Source organism: Chionomys nivalis, chromosome 5 (genome assembly GCF_950005125.1).
Source record: "Chionomys nivalis chromosome 5, mChiNiv1.1, whole genome shotgun sequence".
In the NCBI taxonomy this organism is placed as follows: Eukaryota; Metazoa; Chordata; class Mammalia; order Rodentia; family Cricetidae; genus Chionomys; species Chionomys nivalis.
Window position 1 is genome coordinate 104,628,253 of NC_080090.1, and position 19,650 is coordinate 104,647,902.

General features: G+C 38.4%; 1 protein-coding gene across 1 annotated transcript in view; it reads left to right on the top strand.

The window, feature by feature from the left end:
- Cntnap5 (contactin associated protein family member 5) overlaps positions 1-19,650 on the top strand; it is a 976,150-nt gene that overhangs the window by 901,471 nt on the left and 55,029 nt on the right. Inside the window, exon 21 of the mRNA XM_057769582.1 lies at positions 6,698-6,782. Within this exon, the coding sequence (XP_057625565.1) occupies positions 6,698-6,782 (85 nt within the window). The remainder of the gene's footprint in view (positions 1-6,697; positions 6,783-19,650) is intronic.

A 19,650-nucleotide genomic window follows, 5' to 3' on the forward strand; every position in this document is an offset into this window, starting at 1 on the left:
GATCCAATCTACATGGGAAGTAGAAAAAGACAAGATCTTCTGAGTAAACTGGGAACATGAAGACCATGGGAGAGGATTGAAGGGGGGGATAGAAGCAGGGAGGGGAGCAGAGAAAAAATGTAGAGCTCAAAACAATCAATAAAATAAAGAAAAAATGATTCGTGTGATCACAGGCATAGCTATCTAAGAAAACAGTGTGGTAGGCTTCTCTGAAAGATTAGTAAATCTCTATAGAGTCAAGAGCAGAGCAGGGCATATCTGAATGTAAAGTTCAGCCAAAGTCTAGATGAGCCCTCTTTCATCATAACCTAAAGGGAGAGCTAAGTTCATCAGCTTAGCAATCACCATTTTGCATTGGTGAGTTTAATCCATTCATATGTGTTCTCCACAATTGTCACTTCAAATGCTCCCCTTATTTTCTTGCAAGCAACAGATGCAATGACATCTGCCCTCTCAGAAGATGACTTTGGTCTCTTCCTCTACGAACAATGTATTCTTTATAAGATATAACACACATTTTCATTAGCCTAGCTCCTCCTGCCCCATCTCCTCCTACCTGGACATGAGGGCTCTCTTCCTCCCATGGCATTTGAGTGCTCAGTGTCTCAAAGGTTTAAGGCCTGTCCAACTGCCTGTGTGAGTCAGCTCTCATGCCTGTCTAACAAGCATAGCTCCTACAACCTCCTGTTTTCCCACCTTTCCAACTCTATTAATAGCTCCCTGAAACACAAACTATGTAATTATTGAATGCACCAGAAACAAGAAAACAAACAAGTCAACCAAGATCTCTCTGGCTCAAGGGAAGAAATCCATTTCTTTCCAGAATTTTATCATTTTATTTTCAAATTCCTTGGAAAACTTAATATACTCCAATTTCCAAAGTGTAAATTCTATTTTAGTTACTTTATTCATTGCTGTGACAAAATGCCTAAGAAACATGATTCTGGTTTGCAATCGGAAAGTACAGTCTGTTATTGTGCCAGGCATATGAAGCAGCTGATCACATTCTGTCCTCAGTATGGGAGCAAAGAGATGAATGGAGGTGTTAACTCACTTTCTTCTTTTTAGCCCAGTTTTATGTAGTGGTGACACACTTTTTTGAGGTGGTTCTTTCTGCTTCAATTAATCCAATCTAGAAACTCGACCACAGATATGCCTAGAAGTTTATTTCCATGATAATTCTAAATTTCATGTAGCTGACAATCAAAATTAATTATTTCACTTTCCTTCCCCATAGTCCCACCAGATTACTCAAAATTGTACTGCTCAAAATATGAATGAAGTTGTATTTGCAGAGCCCAATAGTTAAGTGCTATGTGAAATATTTCAGAAGTATGAACAAATGTCTACACACCCCATACAGAGAATAAACAACAAACCAAGATTAGGGTGTCTCTAAGTCCAAATCAATGAACCACTAAGTTTTATTGAGATTACAAAAAGGAGTATAGATGAGTGTTTACAGGAATGGAAGTGATTTTAAAACAAAACTACAATTAAATTTAGCATAGGTGACAACTCACTAAAGCTGGAAACCTGGCATGCACTGTACAACTTAAAGTCAGATCAAGCAACTCAGTTTGGGGAACTATCGGCCTAGTCCTAGTGTATCTGGTCAGTTTCTGGGCCTTCCTGAAGCCTTTGAGTTAGTTACTTATTAAGCTTAATGAGCTTTCCTGTAAGATGTAATATTTTACATCTCTAGGTGTAAATGCCCACACTTTCTTACCAAGCCAGGGTTACCTGATATGGCTGTCAAGGCATAAAACCATACTTGGTTTGGAGGATCCCCAGATAGACTGAACCTGTGACAAATTTATTGAGAGAAATCAAACTCTTCAGACCTTTGTCAGGAACAGAATACTGATGTGGGAGGGTCTTCTGTTTTGTGTTGATTTCGTTGGTTAATAAAGAAACTGCCTTGGCCATTTGATAGGTCAGCCCTTAGGTGAGTGGAGTAGATAGAACAGAATGCTGGGAGGAAGAGGGAAGTGAGGCAATCGCCATGCCTCTCCTTCTAGGTCAGATGCTATGGAGCCAGACACCAGGTCAGACATGCTGAATCTTTCCTGGTAAACTACCACCTCGTGGTGCTACACAGATTATTAGAAATGGGTTAATCAAGATGTGAGCATTAGCCAATAAGTGGCTGAAACTAATGGGCCAGGCAGAATTTAAATGAATACAGTTTGTGTGTTGTTATTTTGGGTGTAAATCTAGTCATGCAGGAACCAGGAGGGACGAAAAGCAGGCCTGCCCAAAACTGCCTCTACAGAATATAGTTGCGATGGACAGGATCAATACAGTTGTGCTAACCAGGATTCAATGACATTTCTAAGCTATACAGGGTACATGTGATTAATGTCTAATACCAATTGTCCTGTTAAGCTTTCACACATCTTGACTTCTAAGGAAAAAATACAGAGAAACATGAAGAGGCCTGAAGACTTCACTGCCTGAGGGGGTGCATCACTTTCCCAGGAACTGAAAGCACCCAGTACCCTAGGAGTCACTGACTCTAATCCCCCCATAACTATAATGCATGCCTTTCATAGGAACTAGACCAGGGCAACTCCATTGTTTCCTGGGCCCAAGCTTTCCTCCAATGGTCGAAGGTGCTACCTACCATGAAGGGCATGTCAGCCTTTTTCTTGCTGACATCTGAAGTAGAGAATGTCCCCATCCTTTGGGTCTTGACTTACACATTTTTTTATCAGTCCCTGAGGTTTCTTCTGTACCATCAATCAATCACAGCTGTCTCTTTGCGAGTCTCCTGTTATCTCTCCTACCATTCCTAACCATTGGTACACATAGGATTCTGCTAGACTCCCTGCAGTTTTGTAGCTATAGTTTTGTAATAGATTGTCTTATTCAATTATGTACTTTTCTTTTGAGACAGGGTTTCTCTGTGCAGAAGCTCTGGCTGTCTTAGAATTAGCTCTTGTAGACCAGGCTAGCCTTGAACTCAAAGAGTTCTACCTTCCTCTGCCTCTGCCTCTGCCTCTGCCTCTGCCTCTCAAGTGCACCACCACTGCCCTGTCAATTAAGTACTTTTGAATGGTATATATTTCTCGATATACCAGTGTCTATATTTGTCCAGACCTTTCCTGAAGTCCTGCAACCTGTTCCCTTGATTTTTCCATTCAGTACCTCTCTGCTAGAACTCTAGAACGTAAGTGTGGTAAAAACAGGAACTTAGTTTGCATTTATTATTGCTGAGCTTGTTCTTTACCCAGCAGTCCCTAGCACTAGGTTCTCAGTGGACATTTGTGAACTAAATAGCTGAATTCGACATGGCTGCAGGAGCTGTGTGATTAAAATGGATGTGACCTTGTGGACAAGGGGAGATGTTCTAGCTTCATGGCTGTTGCTGAGATAAATATCCTGACAAAACCCAACTACAGGCAAAAAGGATTTATTTTTGCTCTTAATTCCAGGTTACAGTCCACCATTAGAGCAAAGTCAGGGTGGCAGAAATAAAAATACAAAACAAAACAAAACAAACAAACAAAAAAAAACTAGTCCCTTCAACTTTCAAGAGCAAAGAGAAATGAATGTATATATGATCACTTGTTTGTGTGTGTTAGCTTAATTTCTCTATTGTCATACAGCTGAGGACTCCCTGATTAGAAAATAGTGCTGTTCGCAGTGGGATGGGTCTTCTCACATCAATTAACTTAAGATTATTCCTTAGAGACATTCTCACCGGTCAATGCAATACAGGCACTCTCTCATTAAGACTTTTCCAGGTGATTCTGGGCTGTTTCAATTTTATTACTAAACTAAGACAAGTGGGATGAGTTTTGGTTTCAAGCTTGCGGGTATACTGGATCAAGTCTCCATTTTTGAATTATCTATGATCGTGTATGGAAAGATATGTTTTAGAGTGCCTTGAGTGCCACAAGACCGAAATCATCCAGGTAGATTCTATGTCCTTAAAACATTTCATAGGGGGACCATGGAGAGAGTTTCAAGGGTTGGCAGTGAGCAGCATTGGAGACCATTTTAATGTGGACTGTGTGAGGAAGAATGATTACTAGTTATTCCAATTAGATGTATGTTTACGAATAATTATTGAATATTTCATGCAAATAATTCCTATACCCCCAGAAAGTAAGTTATTACCCCTTACACTATTCCTGAAATGAGTAGAGGGTCACACCTTTGAGCTTGTTTGGATGGGGAATGTTGTTGCTGAACTGTTAATGGTAGAAATAGTAATGGTAACTTCCTACTTGTGTACTGTGTGTGGGTACCATCTAGAGGTCAGGGGACAACCTCAAGTCTGGCACAGTTCCTCCTCACCTCTCAGGTTTTTTTTTTTTTTTATTGCTCTAGAAATCTAGAAAGGATTCTGTGTTGGCTCTCCTGAAAGCTCAAGAGATCTCTTCGACTTTTCCTCCCAAGTCCTGGGATGACAAACACATTACACCACGCTGACATTTTACATGGGTTCTATGGATCAAACTCGTGTCCTTAGATTCATATGGCAAACACTTCACTGACTGAGCTATCCCTACAAGCTTTGTTTGTTTATGCTTTTAATGAAGCCTTGATAGAAAACTGTGGCATGTCCTGTAGAGCATTTAACATAGAACGTTTTTAGCATCTTTTTTATTTTCTGTGCTCTTCACAAATAAAAACAGGGAAGTAGAACACAGAGAGAGCAGAGCAGTAAGATGTATGTGTTTGCCTTCTCGGTCTTTGTATTTTCACCAATCAATTGATAGTCAATAATAAGCAGCCACTTGGTACTTGTAAAGTGCTGAAGACAGCAGAAAAGACTAGAGCAGAGACTTCATGTGTTTATCCTTAGGTCAGTTTATTGGTTCAGGAAGGCAGCATATTTTTCTTTTGGACCATCCTTACCCCCTCTCAAGCAAATCTATATCTCTTTCTCTTCATCTGGAAAAAGCTGTTTAGAGTAAACAAATAAACACAACAAGAGCAAAAAGCAGGTCCATGGTATATCCTTAGTCTCTGCTCAGGCAGTAAGGAACATCTCAGGAATGCTGCCTACCTGTCAGAGAGAAAGTACAGGTGCTTATCAATGCACTCAGCCACCAATATCACAAGACTCCTCAATGTCCCCATAATCCTAATTTGAGTTTTCAAATTGCCTTTTCATGGATAGGTAGACAAGTCTGTGTACTTGAAGACATAGAGAGGGATTCCAAGTTCCAGAAACTACACGACCACAGACAACTGTTAATATAATAATGTGTTGCTTGGCTAACTTATTCATCTTTGTGAGTTATCTGTCACTAGGTTGATCTATGTTATAGCATTGTAAGGAGAAAGATATTTGGAAGTATGCATTTGTATCAAGTTTCCTATATTCTTTACTAAATAAGAAATATTATGGTCTAATTCACAAAGCAGCAATGTAGTATTTATTTACATATTATGGATCATAGTTTGTACTAAAGTCACAGGATAAATGGCAAGGTCAGGAGGCTCTCGAAGAGATTCACTCTTATCAGATGTGTATAGAAAGAAAGTAATAAGATGATGAATTGGGTGGATAGCTTAGATATTAGTCCTGATCCATTTGATTTTCCTTAAGTAAAGCAAACTCACCCCATTGTATTACTGTCTGTCTTTCTTTCTAGCATATGTACTAGGAAATGATGTGGATAGAATAATATAGTTCAGAGTAGAGATTGGAGGACAGGAGTCAGGGTTCAGTTGATGAAGCATTTGCCTTGTCAGTAGTAGAACTCAGTTCAGATCACATAAGCATTCTAACAACCTAGGAGAGATGACAAGCACATACTTGTAAACTCTGAGATGTTGAGAGAGGAGATAGAGACAGGTTGATCCCTGGGAGCTTGCTAGCCATGTACCCTAGCCTATTTGATGAAGTTCTAGACCAAAAGAAGATTCTGTCTCAGACAAAAAGTGAAAGACACCTGAGGAATGGCACCTGGGGTTGTCTCCTGACTTTTATGTACATAGATGTACACTCTTCACCAAATTAATAGAGATTAGAAGAATCTATTGGCTGTGACTAGATGGAGAAAAATGGGAATAGATTTGTGGTGTAGCCCAGAAGGAGAAAGAGGATGGGAGCAAGCCAGAATCAGTGGTATGTGAAGTCAGAGGTGACTACTAAAGGAGGACCCTAAAAATAAAGTCCTGGAGATTCCAGCAGTGACTTCTGTTGAGCCTCCAATGTGACATAATCAGTTGTCTCTCTTATTGGTAACAATAAGTGCAGCTTTCCTCGAGTATTTACCAAACTATGTTTCATGAATAGGAAGCCCTACAGTCCACATCCAAGAACAGGTCAGAGTTAGCTCAGAAAAGAAAGAGGTGGTGACTATAAGAGTAAAGGGAGAGGAATAAGTGAATATGTTGGGCTCCATTTATTGTGGCATTGCAGGTAGTAGATGGGCTTCTCTTTTTACTTTCTGTCAGTGAAAAATTGGGTGAAAAATTCTCAGTAGGGAGATAAATACTTGACAATAGGTCTGTAGACTCTCCAAGGAAATAGAAATCTATAAAAGATCTTATTTTACAAAGAAGAAAGAAAGGGTACTTTGTTTTGTGGAACAAGTTCCATGACACTTCAAATCTCCCTGAAAGAAAATCCCTGAACAGAACTGTGTGAGACTGTAAACTTTTTAACAAAAGTTTTGCTTTATGCCTTATAAAAACCTGGGCTCATGCATGGTGTTGTTTTGTTTTCCTACAGGTGGACCAACAACTCTTCAGCTATAGCTTCTCCCCAGAAGTTGAGTTCAGGACAGCAAGGTCACTTGTTCTAGGCAAAGTCACAGGTCTGTTTCTCTTTCTTATACTTTATGGTGGATGCTGTTAAAATTAATGACTGAGTAGTCTCTGTTGCTGTGGTCAGCAACTGCAGACATTGCACCCATCTATTGTCTTGGTACAGGCTTTGAAGCAGGATATACTAAGACACACATGTGGCAATGGTGCAGAAAACCATTCATGTCTAATTTATTAAAACACTAGTTAATCATTATTGGTTCATTATTTGTGGTAATTGTTTTGTTGGTTAATTGTTAGTAATCAGGGAGAAAAGTAATCAGGTAATAAAGTAAAATAACATTTTAATTTAAATTTTATATTCATTAACTATTTTTCTAGAAAGTCAACTTTTACTTGAATTTCCATGTGTGTGTGTGTGTCTGTGTATGCACACATACTTGAATTTCCTTAAATGAAGTAGGAAACTGAGCTGAATGAAGAATGAGGATTGAAACTTCACATTAGAAAAGTGGGTTCTTAGCCGAGCGGTGGTGGTGCACACCTTTAATCCCAGCACTCGGGAGGCAGAGGCAGGCGATCTCTGTGAGTTCGAGGCCAGCCTGGTCTACAAGAGCTAGTTCCAGGGCAGGAACCAAAAAGCTTAGGAGAAACCCTGTCTCAAAAATTCAAAAAAGAAAAAAAAAAAAAAGAAAGAAAAGTGGGTTCTCCTCTTGTTCTCATACAGGTTTTGTGAAATTTCACTTTCTGTTTGACAATATTTATTGCATCTTCAGCACTGAACTTTTCATACTCTCCTGAAAAAATGAATATTTTAAACAATATTCTATCTTTAACAATGACTTTTAGATCTTAAATTTATTTTGTTTACAATTAATGTAGATAAGAAGCCTTTGGTTTGGTCACAGTTTGATCATCCTTTTGTTTTAGTTTTGTTTTTTTTAAGCTTGTATTATCTTGTGTAGAACACACAGTAAAGTTTAATTTTGAGTATTGTACATGTGTACATATATAATATGTGATTTATGCCCATTTACATGTGTGGCTGTGGACAAGGATATAGCATGGGATGCTTTAGAGTTCAACAACTTGAATGTTGACTGTTCTACCTTGTTTGAGATAGGATTTTTGGTTCTGTGCTTTGTGCACAAGTGTGTAGGATTCTGGATTAATAGTTTCCAGGGATTCTATCTTTTCCTCCCGTCATTCTGTGAAAGCATTGGAATTTCAGATCCATCTACCATTGAGGCTGACTTTACATGGGTTTGGGGGATTGAAACTCAGATCTTCAAGAAGCTAGCTCCAGTTTCTTTTTCTTTTCTTTTTCTTTTTTTTCCTTTATTTTCTTTTTTTTTCTATATATATAATCTGGAAATCTATGTTGTACAAATTAGCAAATGCAAGTCTTTTTCAGATTTTGAAATGATGTGTACATTTGGACTTCTGCTTGACCCCTTATTTCCCAGAAATTCAACTATTTTTGTGTGTGTGTTTCTATCATGGTTTCTATGGTTCTCTTGGTCTCAGTAAGATTTAGAAAACATTTACAACTTTGGGTATCTCAGGCAAGAATGAACAACTCAAGAAATCACTCTCTTGTGAAATTTTTTCAGCCCTCATCTCTGAGTCTCGATAGCACCTTTTGGAATAAATTCTTATAAATTCTGGGGGTCTTATTGAGGAATATGAGATGCTTATTTGCTTAGTAATCCCCCACATGAGTCTAGGACCTTCTCTAACTCATACAGAATGTAGATTTGCAAGGCAAAGAAAACATTCTATGAAAAATTGGTATAGAAAATGTGTTTTGCTAATAGTGAATAACTTAGATAGGACCAGAAATGATCTTTTGTTTCTCTAGTCTTCCAGATCATTGAGAATAAAACATTTCCAGAGCATAATGTGAATGTACAATTAGTCTAGAAAATGTTGATTTCACTTACCCAAGTCAGAGACAGATAACTCAGTCAACATAAATGTCTTCTGAATGGGCAATTTCTTACCCTACCCCATATGCCTAATAATAATAATAATACTGTAATAATAAAAACACTGCTTTTGAAGTTGTTTATTCTGGTTCACTAATGTGTATCTGGTAAGTTTTAACTTCCTATTCCCAGAATCTTAGACATTTCTGCTTGGCAAAAAATTGTCACTTTTCTCCTTTCTGAGCCAAATCTTTTTGATATATATTTTTCTGTCTTAAAGTCCCTGAACTATAAATTTTTATCTGAAGCAAGGTATTTATCTCACCTTGAGTCTTGGAAGATCTTTTGCGTAGACAGCTGAAGGGTGTTATATTTCAAATATTTTTATACTATCTAAGTCTACCAATTAGTTCCTATGTATCTTTGTATCTAGTTACATGCAGTATTAATATGTATATATTAATTCTCAGGTTTTCAATATACCAACTATTGAATCTTTTACATTTTATGTATTCAGATCTTTGAGATCTGAAATTGATAAATTTTGGACTTTCTAATTTCACCCTCACATATTTTAAAAACATCGAATGCTGTCATGAATTCAAAGAATATAAAACACTTTTAATTTTTGATCACAATAATTTTTGGTGTGTATTTGACTGTGTGTAAGGGGTGTAATATGGGTGATGCCACTGAGTGCTTCTTCAGGCTTATTAGGTTTGCATGGTAAGCAGTTTAGCTATGGAGTCATTTTGGGGTGAGTTTTTCTTTACCTTTAATCTCCTTATGTTTTAATTCCCTCAGGTGTGATTACTTAAAACTGACATAATATGTGAGTCATTTTATTGATAATTTTTTCTTTTTCTTTTTAAAACTAAAATTCTATTGTGTCATCAGCAAAACTGGTAATTAAGAAAATCCATTGTCCTTACTCGTTTCTTCTTGGTTTCTGTCTGTTTGTAAAGCAAGTTGATAACTGTATCAAATATTGTGTCTCTGCTAGACCCAATGTCTGACTCTAGTGTTAAATCTGTCCTCTGGCAGCTTCTTTATTCTGTGTATGGTGTGTGTGTGTGTGTGTGTGTGCAGGAATGTGTGTGAGTGTGCATATCTGTTTGCTGACATACACATGAACAAACACATACTTGCATATTTAGTTGAAACTGATATCTGAGAACCTGGAGCGTAGAAAATGGAGCGTTTCCCTCCTTGTAGGATTTGCACTTTTATACTAGGTGCCACATGGAGATACCGATGAGGATAATTCCAGTCTCTCATTGTGTTCATTTTTGGATAGAACAGCAGTAAAAATTTGAAGTCTGAAACTCAATATATTAAAGCTGTTGGTAGAGCGTCTCAGAATAAAGGGTGTTTATGCTAGTATCATGTTGTATAACAGTTTATTTATCCTTTCAAGATTTCATATTGGTTCATATTCACCCTCATTGCTCTCTCCTACCCTTCTTCTTGTTTAACTCCTCCTTCCCAAGTGACCTGTGATTCTAGTGCTTTTTCCTACACCGTGATTCATTTGCATTCATCTGGTTTAGCTCATCCTGTATTTTCAAAGTGTTTTGAGTTATTGAATCTTCATTTCAACTGAAGTAGGAATCTGAGGGGAAAGATAAAGCTTTCCTATCATCAATCTCAGCCTTGTGTGAGTGGGTGTGTGTACATGTGAAGACACAAGGATAAGTACTGATCTTCAGGCTTAGTTCATCTTAATTCTTTAGTAAAGGTTACAGAGTGTTCTAGGCTAGCTGACCAGCAAGTCTAGGAATATGTCTGTCTCTGTCTCCCCAATGCTAGGGTTATAGACACATGTTTCACCTCTAGTTCTAGTATTTTACTTCTGTTCAGTGATTAAATGAAAGTCCTAATACTTGAAAGGCAATGAATTTATTGACTAACCCCTTCTGCCTAGCTGGAGCTTAGATGAAACCATCCATGTGCAATAGAAGCTAGAATAACATTCTCTCCTAAAATCTCTCCAGGAAGCTTGATGTTGGACACAATGTTCATAGAACCCTTCACTTATCTGAATCAACCCAACAATTGCATGCATACAAGAAAGCGTAAAGAAAGATGCCTAAGTGTTTGAGTGCCGTATTGTTCTCTGTTTATGGTGCTTCTATATTGGGTGTCACATAGGAGTGGAGTAGGCTATGACTGAATAAAGAATTGAATGAGCTTCCCCACTTTTCAATTGAAAACATTTTCTGCAAGCCATATAGCTTCCCTCCACACCAAAAATGCTTTTAGGATGATGATTTGGAATCACCATTAAGCTCAAATTTGTGGTGGTGAATGAACTCCAGTAGAAAATGAATATATATATATATATGGCTCATGAAGGGACACAATAGCCTGAGGGAAAGCAGGGAGGGGTGGGTCAGGTGCTCCAGTGAGTAAGATCTCTATTTACTAACATAATGACCTAGGTTTAATCCCCAAACCCCATATGGTAAAGGAGAATGGACTCCTGAAAATTTCCTCTGATTTCATGTGACCCCTCCTACCAAGTAAACAAATGCATTTAAAAAAAAAAAGTAAAAGCAGAGAGAGAGAGAGAGAGAGAGAGAGAGAGAGAGAGAGAGAGCAGAGGCCAGGCTTTAGAGAGGTACACAAATGGAGAAAACAAGACAGGTTTGGACAGAAATGAATGTGTGGGTAGCATGGCAAAGAGAAAGCAAGGGTAGAGTAGAAATGATACACAGACCTGATAACAAATGTCACCCACTCCACGATTTTAGGAAAGATTACTCTGAGGGACATTTTCTACTGTAAAATAAAGATTTGCAAGCATTTTTCATAGTAGATTCTAAGGGGAAAATGTGTATAAAATTTGTCTTGCTTTTCCTCAATAGCCATCCATTTCAAAGTCAAACACAGTTTGTTCATTTTCTTTCTGTGAGAGCAAGGAACAATTCACGGTCCTAAAGCCTGGTGATTTAGTACATACTCTGTACTAGTCCTGGCACTTTAGGCAGCAAGATAAATAGAAGAGATTGTTTTCTGAGGACTTTTGTGATGGAGACACTAGCCCATGAAGAGAACCAATGCCACTGTCCATATTAAAACTGAGGTGGGGCTAGCAAGATCCCTGCCACCAAGCCTGAGAATCCGGGTTTGAGCTTCAGGACCTCCATGGTGCGAGGGAGAGCTAATTTTCCCACATCATCCTCTAGCCTACATATATGTACTGTAACATTCAGGTACATATATCACAAAATAATTAAATAATAAAGCCACAGTGTGTCGAATATCCATGAATGAAGATGCTTTTCTATGGAAAATCATAAGATGTCACTAAATTTGACTTTTAATTGCTCACTGTCATTTTGCCTAAATCTTCAAATGTTTTACTTCATTATAGCAAATATTAAATAAATGACAATAAGAGAAAGTTTTACGGAAGATTGATGAGGTGACTCAAAAAATGGTGATTGCCTTGAATGGTTTCCCCAGAACTCATAGAAAACGCCAGGCATAATGGCATGCACTTCAAATCCCAGTTCTGTACATGAACTGGCTTTGTGGGAGCTTAGCCTGTTTGGACGCTCACCTTCCTGGACCTAGACAGAAGTGGGTGGACCTTGGTCTTCCCGCAGGGCAGGGAATTTGGACTGCTCTTCAGTATCGAGAGGGAGGGGGAATGGAGTGGGGGGAGGAGAAAAGGAGTGGGGATAGGGGGAGCGGAGTGGCGGGAGGGGGTAATATGTGGGAGGAGGGGGAGGTAAATGGGAAACAGGGAGCAGGTCGAAATTTTAATTAAAAAAGAATAAAAATAAATAAATAAATAAAAACAACAACAACAACAAAAAACAAATCCCAGTTCTGGGGAAGTAGAGTGGATACTTGCAGCTGGTTCTTCAGTTAGTCTAGCCTCCTTAATAGGCTCCACGGCAATAATAAAACTGTAAAATAGAGGTGGGCCCAGGCGGTGGAGGCACTGGCAGGCAGGCAGTCCCAGGCATCAGAGGCACCGGCGTGCAAGCCAAGTGGCGGAGACACTGGCGAGCAGACTTGGCGGATGCGGGATAGTACAAGCATGAAACAGTAAAGCCCACACTGAGAGCAGATCGCTCCACTACAATTAAATCAAATCCATTAGATAGCATCGATAAGAGGAGATGGGCAGATGCCAAGGCAAGAATTCACCCAACAATCTGAAAAACAACATGAAAACACCAGAACCCAATGATCTTACAACACAGGGACTTGAACACCCTAACACAGGAGAAGAGGAAAAAACTGACTTCTTGAAAGCAATAGAGTCCCTTAAACAACATGTAAAAAACGCCTTATAGAAATGGATGAGAAGTATAACAAAAAGTTTGAAGAAATGAGTAAATATGTAAATGATACCCTGGGAAACCAAGAAAAAATGATCAAACAGGTAATGGAAACAGTCCAAGAATTGAAAACTGAAATGGAAACAAGGAAGAAAACAAAAACTGAGGACCAGCTGGATATGGAAAATCTAGGTCAATGAGCAGAGGCTACAGAAACAAGCATAATCAATAGAATACAAGAGATAGAAGAAAGAATCTCAGATTCTGAAAACACCATAGAGAAAATAAGCGGACTGAATAAAGAAGACAACAAAACCAACAAATTCTCATCACAAAACATTCAGGAAATATGGGACACAATGAAAAGACCAAACCTAAGAATAAAAGGGATAGAAGAAGGAGAAGAGGCACAGCTCAAAGGTCCAGAAAATATTTTTAACAAAATTATGGAAGAAAACGTTCCCAACATAAAGAAAGATATTCCTCTGAATACTCAAGAAGCATGCAGAACACCAAACAGAATGAATAAAAAAAAAGTCCCCTCACCATATAATAATCAAAACACAAAATATACAGATTAAAGAAAGAATATTAAGAGCTGCAAAGGAAAAAGGCCAAGTAACTTATAAAGGTAAACTGATCAGACTTACACCTGACTTCTCTATGGAAACCATGAAAGCCAAAAGATCCTGGATAGAGGTACTACAGAAACTAAGAGACCATGGATGCAAACCCAAACTACTATACCCAGCCAAGCTATCGTTCACTATCAATGGAGAAAACAAGACATTCTAGGATAAGAACAAATTTAAACAATATGTAGCCACAAATCCAGCCTTACAGAAAGTAATAGAAGGAAAATCACAACCCAAGGAATCCAACATTGTCAACACTGCCTACAATAACTCAGGCATCTAGTGACCCTTCAACAGCCCACTCAAAGAAGGGAGACATACAAACTCTTCTACCAAAAGCAATAAGAATAACTGGAGTAAACAACCACTGGTCATTAATATCACTTAATATTAATGGTCTTAATTCACCTATAAAAAGGCACAGGCTAAGAGATTGGATACGAAAACGAGATCCAACATTCTGCTGTTTGCAAGAAACTCATCTCAACCACAAAGACAGGCATCTACTTGGAGTAAAGGGATGGGAAAAGGTTTTTCAAGCAAATGGTCCTAAGAAAAAAGCAGGTGTGTCCATACTAATTTCTAACAAAACTGACTTCAAACTAAAATCAATCAGAAGAGATCGAGAGGGACACTTTCTACTCATAACAGGAACAATTCAGCAGGATGAAGTCTCAATCCTGAATATCTACGCCCCTAATATGAAAGCACCCACTTATGTAAAAGAAATATTGCTAAAACTCAAGGCAGACATCAAATCACACACACTAGTAGTAGGAGACTTCAACACACCTCTCTCACCAATGGACAGGTCAATCAGACAGAAAACTAATAGAGAATTAAGAGAATTGTTGGAGGTAATGAAGCAAATGGACTTAACAGACATCTATAGAACACTCCACCCAAATAGGAAAGAATACACCTTCTTCTCTGCAGCTCATGGAACCTTCTCGAAAATTGACCACATACTCGGAAACAAAGGAAACCTCCACAGATACAAAAAAATATCAGTGTCCACCTGTGTCTTATCAGATCACCACGGATTAAAGTTAGAAGGCACCAACAGTGCTACCCCCAGAAAGCCTACAAACTCCTGGAAACTGAACAGTCAACTACTGAACCACATCTGGGTCAAGGAAGAAATTAAGAAAGAAATTAAAGTCTTCCTTGAATTTAATGAAAATAAAGAGACAACATACTCAAACCTATGGGACAAGATGAAAACAGTGCTAAGAGGAAAGTTCATAGCACTATGTGCCCACTTAAAGAAAACGGAGAAAGCATACATCGGGGACTTAACAGTACACCTGAAAGCTCCATAAAAAAACGAAGCAGACGCGGCCAGGAGGAGTAGAAGACTGGAAATAATCAAACTGAGGGCAGAAATCAACAAAATAGAAACATAGAAAACAGTCCAAAGAATCAATGAAACAAAAAGTTGGTTCTTGGAGAAAATCAACAAGATCGACAAACCCCTACCCAAACTAATTAAACGACAGAGAGAGAAAACGCAAATAAATAGGATCAGAAATGAAAAGAGGGACATAACCACAGACACAGAGGAAATTCAGAGAATCATTAGATCTTACTACAAAAGCCTGTATACCACAAAACTGGAAAATGCAAAAGAAATGGACAATTTTTTACATAAGTACCATATACCAAACCTAAACCAAGACCAGGTGAACGATCTAAATAGACCTGTTAGTCGCAAAGAATTAGAAACAGTTATCAAAAATCTCCCTTCCAAAAAAAGCCCAGGACCAGATGGTTTCAATGCAGAATTCTACCAGAACTTCCAAGAAGAGCTAATACCTATACTCCTTAATGTATTTCACAATATACAAACAGAAGAGTCATTGACAAATTCCTTTCATGAAGCTACAGTTACCCTGATACCAAAACCACACAAAGACCCAACCAAGAAAGAGAATTACAGGCCAGGATCACTCATGAACATCAACACAAAAATTCTCAATAAAATACTGGCAAACCGAATCCGAGAACACATTAGAAAAATTATCCATTATGATCAAGTAGGCTTCATTCCAGAGATGCAGGACTGGTTCAACATACGCAAATCTATCAATGTAATCAACCATATAAATAAACTGAAAGAAAAGAAAAACATATGATCACTTCATTAGATGCTGAAAAAGCATTCGACAAAATTCAACACCCATTTATGATAAAGGTCTTGGAGAGATTAGGGATACAAGAGTCATACCTAAATATAATAAAAGCTATTTAAAGCAAACCGACAGCTAACATAAAATTAAATGGAGAATTACTCAAAGCCATCCCACTAAAATCAGGAACACGACAAGGATGTCCACTCTCTCCATACCTCTTCAATACAGTGCTTGAAGTTCTAGCAATAGCAATAAGACAACATAAGGGGATCAAGGGGATTCATATCGGAAAGGAAGAAGTTAAGCTTTCTTTATTTGCAGATGATATGACAGCATACATAAGCGACCCCAAAAACTCTACCAAAGAACTCCTACAGCTGATGAACACATTTGGTAATGTGGCAGGTTACAAAATCAACTCCAAAAAATCAGTTGCCTTCCTATACACTAAGGATAAGGAAGCAGAGAGGGAAATCAGAGAAGCATCACCTTTCACAATAGCCACAAATAGCATAAAATATCTTGGGGTAACTCTGACAAAGGAAGTGAAAGATCTATTTGACAAGAACTTTAAGTCTTTGAAGAAAGAAATTGAAGAGGACACCAGAAAATAGAAGGATCTCCCTTACTCTTGGATTGGGAGGATCAACATAGTAAAATTGACAATTCTACCAAAAGCAATCTATAGATTCAATGCAATCCCCATCAAACTTCCATCAAAATTCTTCACAGATCTGGAGAAGACAATAGTCAACTTTATATGGAAAAACAAAAAACCCAGGACAGCCAAAACAATCTTATACAATAAAGGATCGTCTGGAGGCATTACCATCCCTGACTTCAAACTCTATTACAGAGCTACGGTATTGAAAACAGCGTGGTACTGGCATAAAAACAGAGAAGTCGACCAATGGAATTGAATAGAAGACCCTGACTTTAGCCCACAAACCTACGAACACCTGATTTTTGATAAAGGAGCTAAAAGTATACAATGGAAAAAAGAGAGCATCTTCAACAAATTGTGCTGGCAAAACTGGATGTCAATTTGTAGAAGATGAAAATAGATCCATATCTATCACCATGCACAAAACTCAAGTACAAATGGATTAAAGACCTCAATATCAGTCTGAACACACTGAACCTGATAGAAGAGAAAGTGGGAAGTACTCTGCAACACATGGGCACAGGAGACCACTTCCTACGTATAACCCCAGCAGCACAAATACTAAGGACATCATTGAATAAATGGGACCTCCTGAGACTGAGAAGTTTCTGTAAAGCAAAGAACACTGTCACTAAGACAAAAAGGCAACCCACTGACTGGGAGAAGATCTTCACCAACCCCGCAACTGACAAAGGTCTGATCTCCAAAATATATAAAGAACTCAAGAAACTAGACCGTAAAAGGTTAATCAATCCAATTATAAAATGGGGCACTGAGCTGAACAGAGAATTCTCAACAGAAGAAGTCCAAATGGCCAAAAGACACTTAAGATCATGCTCAACTTCCTTAGCGATCAGGGAAATGCAAATCAAGACAACTTTAATATACCATCTTACACATATCAGAATGGCTAAAATCAAAAACACCAATGATAGCCTCTGCTGGAGAGGTTGTGGAGAAAGGGGTACACTCATCCATTGCTGGTGGGAATGCAAACTTCTGCAACCAGTTTGGAAAGCAGTGTGGCAGTTTCTCAGGAAAGTCGGGATCAACCTACCCCTGGACCCAGCAATACCACTATTGGGAATATACCCAAGAGATGCCCTATCATACAACAAAAGTATATGCTCAACTATGTTCATAGCAGCATTGTTTGTAATAGCCAGAACCTGGAAACAACCTAGATGCCCTTCAATGGAAGAATGGGTGAAGATAGTATGGAATATATACATATTAGAGTACTACTCAGCAGTAAAAAACAATGACTTCTTGAATTTTGCATACAAATGGACAGAAATTGAAAACACTATCCTGAGTGAATTAAGCCAGACCCAAAAAGAGGAACATGGGATGTACTTACTCATATTTGTTTTCTAGCCATAAATAAAGGACATTGAGACTATAATTCGTGATCCTAGAGAAGCTAAGTAAGAAGGTGAACCCAAAGAAAAACATATAAGCATCCTCCTGAATATTAGCCTTCATCAGGCGATGAAAGGAGACAGAGACAGAGACCCACATTGGAGCACCGGACTGAAGTCTCATGATCCAAAGGAGGAGCAGAAGGAGAGAGAGCACGAGCAAGGAACTCAGGACCACGAGGGGTGCACCCACAGACTGAGACAATGGGGATGTTCTATCGGGAACTCGCCAAGGCCAGCTGGCCAGGGTCTGAAAAAGCATGGGACAAAACTGGACTCGCTGAACATAACGGACAATGAGGACTACTGAGAACTCATGAACAATGGCAATGGGTTTTTGATCCTATTGCACGTACTGGCTTTGTGGGAGGCTAGGCAGTTTGGATGCTCACCTTACTAGACCTGGATGGAGTTGGGTGGTCCTTGGACCTCCCACAGGGCAGGGAACCCTGATTGCTCTTTGGGCTGACGAGGGAGGAAGACTTGATTGTGGGAGGGGTAGGGAAATGGGAGGCGGTGGTTGGGTAGAGGCAGAAATCTTTAATAAATAAATAAATAATTTAATTAATTAATTAATTAAAAAACTGTAAAATAAAAGACACTAAAATTGAGTAAAAGAGAGGAAAATTTACGCTGCCTGAGAAATGATAGTTAGGGCTGTTTTCTGGTACACATGTACTGTAGTGGTATGAAAGAAAGTGGTGCCCAAAGGGAACTGCAGTATTCGGAGGAAACCCTAAGAGACACCCCCACCCCATACACAAGCACACATATGTGTATATCCATTCATACATACAATCACAAATCTATATATGTACAAACATACACACCAAAAAGAGAAAGATAAGGTAACATTTTACAAAGAAGGAGAGAGAAACATATTTAAGCAAGTCAGTTATTTGAACAAGCCATCTTTTCTTGGAGAATTCCCTAATGCCTCAGAAGGTACTCTTGGGCATTCATCCAAATCAGCCCATCTGTGTGTTTTAAAGCCTTTGTTTCACTTGATCCTTTCATAAGAACCAATAGATCTTATAATTCAAAAAATTTGAGGTTCCTAAATTCAGCAACCCTTAATAACTGCAACAGCATTGTAATTGGTGGAAACTTTTCTGGTTGGGGACTGAACTTAGGGGCTCCACTTGATAGGCAAGTATTTTATTTCTTAACCTACCTCCAGACCAACTCTGTTCTAATATATTTTTCCTGAAAGTCAGAATTAAAGGGTTGTTATTAATGTTTTTCTAAGAAGTAACTTCTTCATGATCTATAGAGATTTATGGAAAAATACTCTTTAAAATATGGAAACATGTTAATGTCAGATAGAAAATAATCATAATGATACAATCCTAAATTGACATTAATATGGCATTCATAGGATACTGATAGGTATTTGTTTTCTGACAACCCTCCCCTGCTTGATGAATTAGTAGCTCAAACCATAAACCTAACAGAGACATTATTTCTAAGGGCTAAATGGGTTAAACAATTGCTCATGTGGCTTCCTGTATCCACTCAAATCTAAAGAGCTACATAGAAATAAGATGAATTCCGCCTCACTTTGCATGGAACCCCATTAATCAGGAATTCTTAGAGCAATGAATGATAACCTTCAAATGCTTTTGATCTGGTAAGCTGAAGCAAGTTCTAATGGTGCCTGTTACTGAATGGGTTGTTCAGTTCTCAGATTCCTTCCATTTGTATTTCAAGTCTACGGCATCTTCCTAAGCAGCACAGTAAAGCTAAATGAGAATCCTGAATGCTCCATACAACATATAGATGATGTCAAAGAAGAGAGTTACACTATCAATGAAAAGTGTATTTTTTGCAGTCCTTGTTTTTA